The sequence below is a fragment of the Amblyraja radiata genome, chromosome 11 (assembly GCF_010909765.2).
Source record: "Amblyraja radiata isolate CabotCenter1 chromosome 11, sAmbRad1.1.pri, whole genome shotgun sequence".
Lineage (NCBI taxonomy): Eukaryota > Metazoa > Chordata > Chondrichthyes > Rajiformes > Rajidae > Amblyraja > Amblyraja radiata.
The window spans coordinates 6523385-6537613 of NC_045966.1; the positions used below are offsets into that span (position 1 = coordinate 6523385).

General features: G+C 45.3%; 1 protein-coding gene across 2 annotated transcripts in view; it reads right to left on the bottom strand.

Annotated features, from left to right (window-relative positions):
• Positions 1–11599, bottom strand: part of gabrg2 (gamma-aminobutyric acid type A receptor subunit gamma2) — a 94278-nt gene extending 82679 nt beyond the window's left edge. The window contains exons 1-3 of one of the 2 annotated variants that reach the window (XM_033029236.1): positions 11313–11599; positions 6006–6154; positions 5823–5890 (exon numbers count right to left, since the gene is read on the bottom strand). In XM_033029236.1, the coding sequence (XP_032885127.1) occupies positions 5823–5890; positions 6006–6154; positions 11313–11419 (324 nt within the window). In that variant the 5' untranslated portion in view covers positions 11420–11599. The remainder of the gene's footprint in view (positions 1–5822; positions 5891–6005; positions 6155–11312) is intronic. The other variant, XM_033029235.1, reaches the window with a different exon arrangement.
• Positions 11600–14229: the final 2630 nt, after the last annotated feature.

Below are 14229 nucleotides of genomic sequence, written 5' to 3' on the forward strand. Positions count from 1 at the left end.
ACATCTAACCCCATCTTAAATATAGCCAATGAACTGGCCTCAACTACATTCTGTGGCAGAGAATTCCATACCACTCTCTGTGTAAAAAATGTTTTTCTCATCTCGGTCCTAAAAGATTTCCCCTTTATCCTTAAACTGTGATCCCTTGTTCTGGACTTCCCGAACATCGGGAACAATCTTCCTGCATCTAGCCTGTCCAACCCCTTAAGAATTTTGTAAGTTTCTATAAGATCCCCCCTCAATCTTCTAAATTTGATAGATCCTTGATAGATCTGGGTCAGGATCCAGTGGCATAGAGTCCAAGACGACCGGAGACCCTTTTCTGCCGCAGCCTTCATCCGCCTTCCCAGCCGTTGTGACGCTCCACTAAGGTCAGCCATCGTCCTCCGCCTGTTCCACCGTTGAGGTCTTGGTTGGATTGCTCTTTGTCAGAGACCTCCCCCTCGACCTTACCGCCATGGGTGGCCCTACCAGGAGCATAGCTCCAGACGGCATCGTTCTCAGGATCTCAGGACCACACAAGCTTCTCCACCACGACAAGGTGACAATGCACGGAGGTATGTATACACTGTAAATGGCTCGATTGTAATCATGTAATGTCCTTCCACTGACTGGTTAGCACACAACAAACGTTTTCTACTGTACGCATGACAATAAACTAAACTAAATTTTAACAAACGCACAGTCTTGCCCTGTGTTTGAGAATCGAGACATAGAGGACATAGGTTTAAGGTGAGGGGGGAAAGATTTAATAGGTGCCTGAGGGGTAACTTTTTTACACGAAGGGTGGTGGGTGAATGGAATGAATTGCCAGAGAAGGTAGTTGAGGCAGAACATAGCATAGAAACATAGAAAATAGGTGCAGGAGTAGGCCATTCGGCCCTTCGAGCCAGCACCGCCATTCAATATGATCAAGGCTGAGAGAGAGTTGTGGAGGCCTCACACAGAGAGTGGTGAATCTCTGGAATTCTCTGCCACAGAGGGTTGTCGAGGCCAGTTCATTGGCTATATTTAAGAGGGAGTTAGATGTGGCCCTTGTGGCTAAGGGGATCAGAGGGTATGGAGAGAAGGCAGGTACGGGATACTGAGTTGGATGATCAGCCATGATCATATTGAATGGCGGTGCAGGCTCGAAGGGCCGAATGGCCTACTCCTGCACCTAATTTCTATGTTTCTATGTTTCTATGATCATCCAAAATCAGTAACCCGTTCCTGCTTTTCCCCCCATATCCTTTGATTCCTTTAGCCCTTAGAGCTAAACCTAACTCCCTCTTGAAAACATCCAGTGAATTGGCCTCCACTGCCTTCTGTGGCAAAGAATTCCACAGATTCACAACTCTGGGTGAAGACTTTTTTCCTTATCTCAGTCCTAAATGGCCTACCCCTTATTCATAAACTGTGATCCCTGGTTCTGGATTCCCCCAACATGGGGACCATTTTTCCTGCATCTAGCATGTCCAATCCCTTAAGAATTTTACATGCTTCCATAAGATCCCCTCTAATCCTTCTTTTTCCAGAGAAACAAGCCCAGTCGACTCATTCTTTCATCATATGTCAGTCCCACCATCCCGGGAACAAACCTGATGGTCGTAGACTGCACTCCTTCAATAGCAATAATGTCCTTCCTCAAATTAGAAGACCTGAACTGCGCACAATACTCCAGGAGGGTCTCACCAGGGCCCTGTACAACTGCAGTAGGACCTCCTTGCTCCTAAACTCAAATCCTCTCGCTCTGAAGACCAACATGCCATTAGCTTTCTTCACTGCCTGCTGTACCTGCATGCTTACTTTCAGTGCCAGATGTACAAGGTCACCCAGGTCTCGTTGCACCTCCCCTTTTCCTAATCTTGAAACCATTCAGATAATAATAAAGGTTGTGCATGTGATACATAGAGAAATCTTTCAGAGACCATCCAAACTACTATTTTTAAAGTTTAGAGTTTAGAGATAGAGTGCGGAAACAGGCCCTTCGGCCCACCGGGTCCGCGTCAACCAACGACCCCCGCATATTAACAATATCCTACACCCACTAGGGACAATTTTTACATTCACCAAGCCAATTAACCTACAAACCTGTACGCCTTTGGAGTGCGGGACGAAACTGAAGATCTCGGAGAAAACCCACGCAGGTCACAGGGAGAATGTATAAACTCCGTGCAGACAGCACCCGTAGTCGGGCTCGAACCCTGGTCTTCGGCGCTGCATTCGCTGTAAGGCAGCAAGTCTACCGTTTAGCCGCCGTGACCGCCCATTTATTGTTGCTTTTTGCATATCTTTCATTCGTTTGATCTAAATGCCTTTGATATCTCTCGTTTCCCTTTCCCCTGGCTCCCAGTCTGAAGAAGGGCCTCGACCTGAAACGTCACCTATTCCTCTTCTCCAGAGATGCTGCCTGTCCCGCTGAGTTACTCCAGGTTTATGTGTCTATCTACTATAAACAATCTACAAGTACATCATAATTTTAAGGGTAACCTAGTCAATACTTTTGAGTCAAAAGGGTACAAAAGTGCTGGAGTAACTCAACGGGACAGGATATGGATAGTTGACGTTTCGGGTCAAGACCGTACTTCAAACTCACGTACCGTGTCGGGGCGTTTCTTCACACCCTCAACTGTGAAATCTCCTCAAGTTATGCCTACTTTGGAGAAGTTCTCCTCCTCTCTCTGCCAGGAGTTGTGCGAGAGCCCCTCTCACTGTTCCCCCTCAGTGATCCAGAGATGCTGCCTGGCCAGCTGAGTTACTCCAGCACTTTGTGTCCTTCTTTGGAGTCCAGCGTCTGCAGTTGCTTGTTTCTACAAGACTCTTGGGTCAAATGTCAATGCCAACAAATACAGGGAAGGGAATTGCAGTTCAGAGTCGAGCAGTAGGCACTGCATAACATTTTCCTCATTTTCTGTGACTATCCAGCACTGACTTTACATGAGTTGGCAATGGGAGAATAACTCCAGCAAACTAATGGCAATGATACAAAATTAACAGCATAAATTACTTAGATAAAAGGCAGTGTTTTTTTTAATAAACCTGAGTCAGTTTTTGTTCCGGGCTATTTGACAGCTTTCCAATTGAAAGTTGCAAACATTAGACCTTTAATGCTGACATCGCTTTTCCAAAATGTCTCCAATTTAGAATGTTTGAATACATAGACAAAGCTATATATTTATTTTCCACGACATTTACAGTTTAGTTTAGTTTAGAGACACAGTACGGAAACAGGCCCTTCGGCCCACCGGGTCCGCACCAACCATTGATCCCCGCACATTAACACCATCCTACACACATAAGGGACAATTTTTTTACATTTACACCAAGCCAATTAACCTACAAACCTGTCGGTCTGTGGAATGTGGGATGAAACCAAAGTTGTCGGAGAAAACCCACGCAGGTCACGGGGAGAACGTACAAACTCCGTACAGACAGCACCCGTATTCAGGATCGAACCCGGGTCTCTGGCGCTGTGAGCGCTGTAAGGCAGCAACTCTACCGCTGTGCCACCGTGCCACCCTATATGAGACGACTGAAGCAGGGTCCTTGAACCAGTGTTCAATGATGATGTTGACAAAAAGGAAAAGCATGGAACTTATTATGGGGTAAAGACAGCAACTCTACCGCTACGCCACCATGTCGCTCCATGTTAAATCTTTTAGCAAATTGAAATCGATGCATTGTCGAAACATGAGTTAATACATGAATTTTTATTTTTTTTTCAAAGTTAGCATTTTACATTTCCAATTTGAGTGTTGATTGAAGATTAGAAACATAGAAACATAGAAAATAGGTGCAGGAGTAGGCCATTCGGCCCTTCGAGCCTGCACCGCCATTCAATATGATCATGGCTGATCATCCAACTCAGTATCCTGTACCTGCCTTCTCTCCATACCCCCTGATCCCTTTAGCCACAAGGGCCACATCTAACTCCCTCTTAAATATAGCCAATGAACTGGCCTCAACTACATTCTGTGGCAGAGAATTCCAGCGATTCACCACTCTCTGTGTGAAAAATGTTTTTCTCATCTCGGTCCTAAAAGATTTCCCCCTTATCCTTAAACTGTGACCCCTTATTCTGGACTTCCCCAACATCGGGAACAATCTTCCTGCATCTAGCCTGTCCAACCCCTTAAGAATTTTGTAAGTTTCTATAAGATCCCCCCTCAATCTTCTAAATTCTAGCGAGTACAAGCCGAGTCTATCCAGTTTGACTGCATTTAATTATCTGCTTAAATTATGAGCAATGATCCAAATCCAAGTGGGACAGGCCCATAATTCTCTCTTGAAAACATCCAGTGAATTGGCCTCCACTGCCTTCTGTAGCAGAGAATTCCACAGATTCACAACTCTCTGGGTGAACATGTTTTTCTTCATCTCAGTCCTAAATGGCCTACCTCTTATTCTTAAACAGTGACCCCTGGATCTGGACTCCCCCAACATCGGGAACTGTGGCCCCTGGTTCTGGACACGCCCAACATTGGGAACATTTTTCCTGCATCTAGCTTGTCCAGTCCCTTTATAATGTTATATGTTTCTATAAGATACCCCCTCATCCTTCTAAACTCCAGTGAATACAAGCCTAGTCTTTTCAATCTTTCCTCATATGACAGTCCCGCCATCCCAGGAATCAATCTCGTGAACCTACGCTGCACTGCCTCAATCACAAGGATGTCCTTCCTCAAATTAGGAGACCAAAACTGTACGCAATACTCTAGATGTGGTCTCACCAGAGCCCTATACAACTGCAGAAGAACCTCTCTACTCCTGTACTGAAATCCTCTTGTTATGAAGATGCCCCATCTACACTGGCCCTACTTACCTGCGATTGGCCCATATCCCTCTAAATCTTACCAATCCATGTAGTATCCAAATGTGTTCAAAGATGGCTGAGGTGGCAAATGCATTGGGTATTTTGAGATGGATAGCGCATACCAAAAAGCTTTTCACTATACCTCTGTACAATGACAGCGTTTGATAGCGTTGGGCTTCTACGCACTGGAGTTTAGAAGTTTGAGGGGGGACCTCATTGAAACTTACAGAATAATGAAAGGCATAGATAGAATGGATGTGGAAAGGATGTTTCCACTAGTGGGAGAGTCATAGCCTCAGAATTAAAGGGCGCTCTTTTAGAAAGGAGGTGAGGAAGAGGAGGGTAGTTAATCTGTGGAACTCATTGCCACAGAGGGCTGTGGAGGCCAAGTCAATGGATATTTTTAAGGCAGATTTTTGATTAGAACGGGTGTCAAGGGTTATGGGGAGAAGGCAGGAAAATGGGATTAGGAGGCAGAGATCCACCACTGGTGGAACGGCGGAGTGGACTCGAAGGGCCGAATGGCCTAATTCTACTCCTATAACCTGTGAACTTGTAGACGTGGCAATAAGTAACTGAACTAAAACACAAACTCCATATAGACAACACACGGAGTCAGGATTGAACCCAAGTCTCTGGCGCTGGGAGGCAGCAGCTCAATCAGGGTTGGATCCCGACTACAGGTGCTGTCTGTGCGGAGTTTGTACGTTCTCCCTGTGACCTGCGTGGATTTTCTCCGAGATCTTCGGTTTCCTCCCACACTCCAAAGACGTGCAGGTTTGTAGGTTAATTGGCTTGGTAAGAATGCAAATTGTCCCTCGTGTGTATAGGGTCGTGTTAATGTGCGGGGATAATTGGACGGTACGGACTGGGAGGGCCGAAGGGCCTGTTTCCGCGCAGTATCTCTAAACTAAAAACAGAGGTGCCACTGTACTGGTGATGATTTTCTTCCTGTCAGTTCATAGTAATTGAGAATTTTAACATTAAAGATCTCAAAGCACAGAAGATTGATATTCGCATTACTTACCATTTTGATCGCATTCACTGGTCCAATGCTGTTTATATACATGTCGGTGCCAATAATGGTAGGCTTCACTGCAACAAAACATGGCAAGTTATTGAGGATCATCTCCGCCTTATTCTGAGACACTTAAATACTTTATTTCTCGCTAGATACACTTTGAGGAAAGGAATGAACAAGTGTACTCACCTCCTATATCGGGCCTGAGTTTGTTATCATAGCCTTTCAATAAATTGTTCAAAATAAGAGTGACATCGCTTTCATAAATCTTCGGAGTCAGTACCCATGTTTTATTAAGCGTCAAGTCTTCATAGTCTTCATCTTCATTTTTGCTGGAGCTGGGAAAATGAGTAAATGTCGCCAATCAGTGAAGTGATGGGCTTGTATACGCTGGAATTTAGAAGGATGAGAGGATATCTTATTGAAACATATAAGATTATTAAGAGATTGGACACGCTCTAGGCAGGAAACATGTTCCCAATGTTGGGGGAATCCAGAACCAGGGGCCACAGTTTAAGAATAAGGGGTCGGCCATTTAGAACGGAGATGGGGGGAAAATCTTTTCACGCAGAGGGTTGTGGATCTGTGGAATTCTCTGCCTCAGAAGGCAATGGAGGCCGATTTTCTGGATGCTTTCAAGAGAGAGTTAGACAGAGCTCAAGTCAAGAGAGTTTATTGTCATGTGTCCCAGATAGGACAATGACGTTCATGCTTGCTGCAGCACAACAGAATATTGTAAACAAAAATACAGAACAGTTCAGTTCTATATACACATAAATAAGCTCTTAAACTCCTTTATAAGTTCCTGATGCTGGGGAGTCCAGAACCAGGGGCCACAGTTTAAGAAATAAGGGGTAAGCAATTTAGAACGGAGATGAGGAAAAACTTTTTCACCCAGAGAGTTGTGAATCTGTGGAATTCTCTGCCTCAAAAGGCAGTGGAGGCCACCTAGTCTCTGGATGCTTTCAAGAGAGAGTTGGATAGAGCTCTTAAAGATAGCGGAGGCAGGGGATATGGGGAGAAGGCAGGAACGGGGTACTGATAGTGGATGATCAGCCATGATCACATTGAATGGCGGTGCTGGCTCGAAGGGCTGAATGGCCTACTCCTGCACCTATGCCTATTGTCTATTGTGATATGAAAGAATATTAAAAGTATATACTTTCAGTCGACTTCCTCCTGCATCCAGTTGCAATAAAGTTTTCCTCCCACACTTTTCTCATTGCATCTGCTCTTTCATGTATCAAGGCTAGAGTGAGCGTGAGTATGAATAGGAATGTGTGAAATTGGAGAGAAATTGAAGTTGGTGAGAACACAGTTGGGAAGGAAATATTACTTCATGCAATATGTAGATAGCAACAAGAAAATAATATATTTTTAATGATGACAGGAGAAGTAAGGTTGATGATGTAAGGTGACCAGACATAAATCATTCCTTTAAGCTTCAGTTAAGTTTAGTTTAGTTTGGAGATACAGCGCGGAAACAGGCCCTTCGGCCCACCGAGTCCATGCCAGCCAGCGATCCCCGCACTTTAAAACTATCCTAGGGTGGTGAATCTGTGGAACTCATTGCCACAGAAGGCTGTTGAGGCCAAGTCAGTGGATATTTTTAAGTCAGAGATAGATAGATTATTTATTAATACGGATGTCAGAGGTTACGGAGAAGGCAGGAGAATGGGGTTAGGAGGGAGAGATAGATCAGCCATGATTGAATGGCGGAGTCGACTTGATGGGCCAAATGGCCTAATTCTGCTCCTATCACTTATGATCTCGTGACCTTATGACACATTAGGGCTGATTTATATTTATACCAAGCCAGTTAACCTACAAACCTGTACGTCTTTGGAGTGTGAGACCGGAGAAAACCCACGCAGGTCACGGGGAGAATGTACAAACCCTGTACAGACAGTACCCATGGTTAGGATTGAACCCAGGTCTCTGACGCTGTAAGACAGCAACACTATGCGCTGTGCCACCATGCCGCCCGTTAAGCTGAGAGGGAAAAGCTTAAACGAGATGTGCAGGGCATGTTTACCACACAAAAGGCCATGGGTGCCTAGAACGTGCTTCCATGGGCACTGTAGTCAGGATCGAACCTGGGTCACTGGCACTGTAAGGCAGAAACTCTACTGCCATCCCCACCACCAGCCCTATCTCCCACCACCCACCACACAGAGTCATAGATTCATACAGTGTGGAAACAAGGCCTTCAGCCCAACTTGCCTATGCATACCAACATGGCCCAACTACACTTAAAGATGATGTGGAGTTTGCACGTTCTCCCCATGACCATGTGGGTTTTCTCCAGGTGCTCTAGTATCGCCCCACACACCAAAGACGTACAGGGTTGTAGGCTAATTGGCTTCACTAAAATTGTAAATTGTTCCCAGTCTGTGTAGGATGGTGTTGATGTGCGGGGATCGCTGGTCGGTGCGGACTCGGCTGGGCAAAGTGCTGTATCTCTAAACTTAAACCTGCTTTCAACAAAGGTGGCATCAGAGTGGTTTAATGAATGGAGAGGATGTTTCCACTAGTGGGAGAGTCTAGGACAAGAGACCGCAGCCTCAGAATAAAAGGACGTACCCTCAGAAAGGAGATGAGGAGGGATTTCTTCAGAATGTGGTGAATCTGTGGAATCCATTGCCACAGATGGCTGTGGAGGCCAAGTCAGTGAATGTTTTTAGGCAGAGATAGATAGATTCTTGATTGGTATGGGTGTCAGCGGTTATGGGGGAGAAGGCAGGAGAATGGGGTTAGGAGGGAGAGATATATCAGCTATGATTTTTGTTTAAGAAAGGACTGCAGATGCTGGAAATTCAAAGGTAGACAAAAGTGCTGGAGAAACTCAGCGGGTGCAGCAGCATCTATGGAGCGACGGAAATAGGCAACGTTTCGGGCCGAAACCCTTCTTCAGACTGATCAGCTTTGATTGAATGGCGGAGTGGACTTGATGGGCTGAACGGCCCAATTCTGCTCTTTTAACTTCTGACCTTATGAATGCAAGTTGAAATGCCCACCCCTGTACAATAAATACCCCAATGCATTTCCTATGTGAAGTGAGGCATCCACTCAGGTCCCTTCTGTCCTGGGCCTCTTCCACTGTCAGAGTGAGGCCCAGTCAAAATTGGAGGAACAGCACCTCATATTTCGCTTGGACATCTTACGCTCCAGTGGTACGACCTCAAGTTACCCTTGCCTTCCCTCTCTCTCTCTCCCTCCCCCACCCTAGTTCTCCGACTAGTCTCACTGTCCTCCTGATTAATTTTGTGATGAAGGAATGGGTCGACTGGGCTTGCATTCGCTGGAATTTAGAAGGATGAGAGGGATTCTTGTAGAAACATATAACATTCTTAAAGGATTGGACAGGCTAGATGCAGGAAAAATGTTCCCGATTTTGGGGGAGTCCAGAACCAGGGGTCACAGTTGAAGAATAAGGGGTCGGCCATTGAGGACTGAGATGAGGAAAAACTGCTTCACCCAGAGAGTTGTGAATCTGTGGAATTCTCTACCACAGAAGGCTGTGGAGGCCACATTTTTCAATAGAGAGTTAGATTAAAATCTTAGAGCTAAAGGAATCAGGGGATGTGGGGAAAAAGCAGGAACGGGGTATTGCTTTTGGATGATCAGCCATGATCATATTGAATGGCGGTGCTGGCTCGAAGGGCCAAATGGCTTATTTCCCGCACCTATTTTACTATGCTTCTATGTGTACTGATTGGATCCCTCCTTGTCATCTTCCCCTCAGCCAGTCAAGAACCATTCTACACTCCCTTGATCACCATCTGCCGTTTTCACACCTTACCCTTGTCCACACATCTCTAGTTTCCCTCTCCCCTGACTCACAGTCTGAAGAAGGGTCTCGACCCAAAACGTCACCCATTCCTTCTCTCCAGAGATGCTGCCTGACCCGCTGAGTTACCCCAGCACTTTGTGTCCATCTTCTATGTGTCCCCAGCATTTTGTGTCTATTCACTCTGGTCCCTTTGATGATGGGAATATTAAGCACCATTGCTATCCTCTATTCCCCTCCTGCCCTGGGTATCTCGGGGGCTTCAATTCCATTTGCAAATATAATCTATGTCATCAGAGAACGTGGAAATCCCGAGGGCGGATGGATTCTCAATAGAACTGTGTGTGGCCTGCTATCCGTTTTTTAGGCCATTTTTTGTTGTTGTTTTTTAACTCTATACCACTTTAAGAGCCAGCAGCGATTTGCACCAAGCTGGATATCTAACCTAGATTTATCTGCATCTGCAGCCCCGGCGTTAACGTCAATGACTAAACTACAAATTCAAGTTTTATGTGTTGCAAAGATAACAAACATAAAAACACACGCGTCTGCTCCCAGCCCTGGCTACTCGTCTAAGCACCGTGTGAAAAATGAACGGAGCAATTGTCAACGGTGCGTGTGCAGGTATGTAGGGCGGCCAGGATCTACAGCATGTAGGAAAGCCCACCGGCGATGGGGGGGGGGGGGGGGAGGCAAGAGATACAAGCAGGAACACTGACATCAGAAAGCATTTGAAGGTAAAGCGAGGCGGCCGTGAGCGCATATTATTGTTCCCACACCATCACCCGGGCATGTGGCTCTTGATTTTTAATCAGAGGAGAGGAGGCAGGCAGGCAGTTAAATCCTATGATCCGTTTCCCAGCGCCAATAATACACGAACAAAGGAATCCGAGAATGTAATCCAAGCGGGCGACGTGCTAAATCCACGGTCGGATATATATTTATAAATACATAATGAAATATATAAATATATATCCGACGCTCGATCATACGTATATATATATGTATATACATTCACACATATATATACACTATATATAGTATTGTGCGTGTGTGTGTGTGTGTGTATATATATATATGTACACACACACATATATGCACAATAATATATATATATATGTGCACATAAATATATATCTATTATATATACACACACATATACACAATATATATATATATACATATATACACACACACATACGCACAATAACATATATAAATGTACATATATATATATTATACACACACACACAATTATACACTATATATATATCTACACACATACATACGCACGGTAATACATATATGTACACACACACATATATATATATATATAAACACACATACACACTATATACATCTACATACATACGTACAATAATATATATATATATACATAAATTATATACACACACACAAAAACGCACATATATACATATACCCACTTATATATATAAATATATACGCACAAATGTATGTGCACACACACACATATAACGCACAGATATCAGTGAGCCAAGTTTAAATGCACACAGGCCAGATTATTATCCATAATAACGGGACTCTCCTCTGCACCTGATGGGATTCTGAATACCTATCCACGATCCGCCTCTCGTTCACCGGTCACAATGGGGTAAAAGGCTCCCGATTATATATTTTTGCCAAGATATGAACACACGCCAAAGCAACACACTGCAGGGACTTACCAGGGTGTGAAACAGGCGACGAGGAACGTCCAGAAGATTACCTTCCGAGGCGACGGGACTGCAATGGACGCGGTGGGACTTTTGAGCCATGTTGTGCTTGAAGCCATCTCTCTCGTCTGTCTCCCCCTCGCTGCTGCTGGCCCGTCCTCTCACGGCGAAGATTCAGCCAGATACATAGCGCAAAGCCGAGTGCATTTGTTCCTCGCTTGTAGCCTGCGACCAGCACTCTGAGGAAGACAATTTAAACGTCAGATCAGGCAATCCCACTGTCTCGCAGGCAAACAGTGACACAGTTGCAATAGGGGCAAGTGTAGGCAGAAGTTTATTCTTTAAGGGCAAACGAACACAATATATCATCAGCATCTTTCCATGGCGTTGGAGGAGGTGCTGCATTTTTTTTATTGGGCTTTAGGGGATGGTGTGTCCTTATGACATGATTACAATTACCTAATATTCGATTTGGTTTGAGCTGGTGGTATATTCTGGATGTGAAATGCAGCTCTTCGGCAAAACCCAAGATAGATCTTGTGGTAAATCTATCGCCACAGTCAGTGTGGTTGGGGATTCTGCTGATTTGCCTGTTTTTTTCCCCAGCTTGGTTTTGCACGGGGCTGCTCAATGGGTAATGGATGTATTTCTGCCTCAGAGCAGGGGAGAGGTAGAGGGAGCAGGTTAGAGGGCGAATCATGTCATAGCATCGTCTTGTCGTCCAAGTTTAAATACACGATCAGAGTCAAACCTTCACCAGATTCAGATTCAATTCAGATCAGTTTATTGTCACGTGTACCGAGGTACAGTGAAAAGCTTTTGTTGCTCGCTAACCGGTCAGCGGAAAGACAATACATGATTACACTCGAGCCATTTACAGTGTAGAGATACATGATGAAGGAATCATTCCTTTATAAGTTCACGATGTTGGGGAGTCCCGAACCAGGGGCCACAGTTTAAGAAATAAGGAGTAAGCAATTTAGAACGGAGATGAGGAAAAACTTTTTCACCCAGAGAGTTGTGAGTCTGTGAAATTATCTGCCTCTGAAGGCAGTGGAGGCCAATTCTCTGGATGCTTTCAAGAGAGAGTTGGATAGAGCTCTTAAAGGTAGCAGAGTCAGGGGATATGGGGAGAAGGCAGGAACGGGGTACTGATTGGGGATGATCAGCCATGATCACATTGAATGGCGGTGCTGGCTCGAAGGACCGAATGGCCAACTCCTGCACCTATTGTCTATTGTCTATTGTCTATTGTCTATGGAATATGCTTTAGTGCAAGGTAAGATATGTTGCTGTAAGAGTAGAGATTTAGGAGTGTGGAGCGATTGTAATATGTGATTGTAAATCTGCAAATAGTGGCTTGGGTTGGGAACCATTTTAGTTTAGTTTGGTTTAGAGATACAGCGTGGAAACAGGCCCTTTGGCCCACCGAGTCCGCACCGACCAGCGATCCCACTAACACTATCCCACAAACATCAGGGACAATTTTTTAAAATTTATATTAAGCCAATTAACCTACAAACCTGTTCGTCTCTGGAGTGTGGGAGGAAACTGAAGATCTCGGAGAAATCCCAAGCAGAGAACGTACATACTCTGTATAGACGGAATCCGTAGTCAGGATCGAACCTGGGTCTCTGCCGCTGTAAGGCTGCAGCTGTGCCGCTGCGCCACTGTGCCGCCCTCACAAGGTCATAAGGTCATAAGTGATAGCAGCGGGATTAGGACATTCCGTCCATCAAGTCTACTCCGCCATTCAATCATGGCTGATCTATCTCTCCCTCCCAACCCCATTCTCCTGCCTTCTCCCCGTAACTGCTGATGCTCGCTTGCATGTAATGGTTCATTCCCATCTGACGGAGCGCCAGTGAGAAGGAATTTGTTGCGGTGGCACATGTAATGCTCGCAGTTACCAAACATAATCACCGTGATATTCGTCCTCTGTGGTTACAAGAAGTTGCATTGTGTGTGTGAGTGGTCTAAAGGGCCTGTCCCACTTACGCGATTTTTTTGGCGACTGCCGGCAGCTGTCACAGTAGTAGCAGATCGCCGAAAAAGCGGCGACTGGACCACCCCCCCCCCCCCCACGACAATGTCTACGACAAGCTACAACAACCTACCACCTAGTCTACGTCAAGCTAGGGCAAGTTATCGACAACCGCCGACCCATTAGGACGTCCACCTACGACCACACCAAAGTCAACTTACATCCACATATAAGCTACGACAAGCTACGACCCTGTCGGCGACAACTGAAGACAATTCAGTCGCCGGTTGACGTAGGTAGTCGCCAATGGAATTCACCGAAGTCAGCGCCCGGCGACAACCAACGTCACCTGGCGACGACCAACGTCACCCTGGCGACAACCTACAACAGCGCCTACTACAGGACAAGACAAGCTACGTCAAGCCCTCAGTTGCCGAAAAGTTTTGAACATTTCAAAATCCAGCGGCGACCAGAAAAACGTTACAACTCTTTAGGCGACTTGAGGAGACGACTCACGACCGTACAGGCGTCACCCCGCGACCATGTGGCGACAGCCTAGTCACCTGTAGTCGCCCAAAAATACGCCTGTGGGACAGAGGCTTTAAGAACCTAATATTGGCTTTCATCCTTACAATCTTACTGACCTGTATGCAAAAACAAAAAGAATATCACTGCCCCATGATACATGTGGTACTAAAGAACCATTGAACATACTTCAAGACAATTGCCATTGACTCCAATAGAACGATTACCGTGGTCTATTTCACATTGATAGGCAAGATCAGAATGAGTGAGTTTATTTTTGAACTGAAAGATACAGTTTGGAAGCAGGCCCTTCGGCCCACTGAGTCCATGCTGACCATTGAACATACATTCACATCTGTAAGTAAAAATCCTGGAAATGCTCATTTTTTTAACCCGAATGTCATCTGTTTTTGAATAACT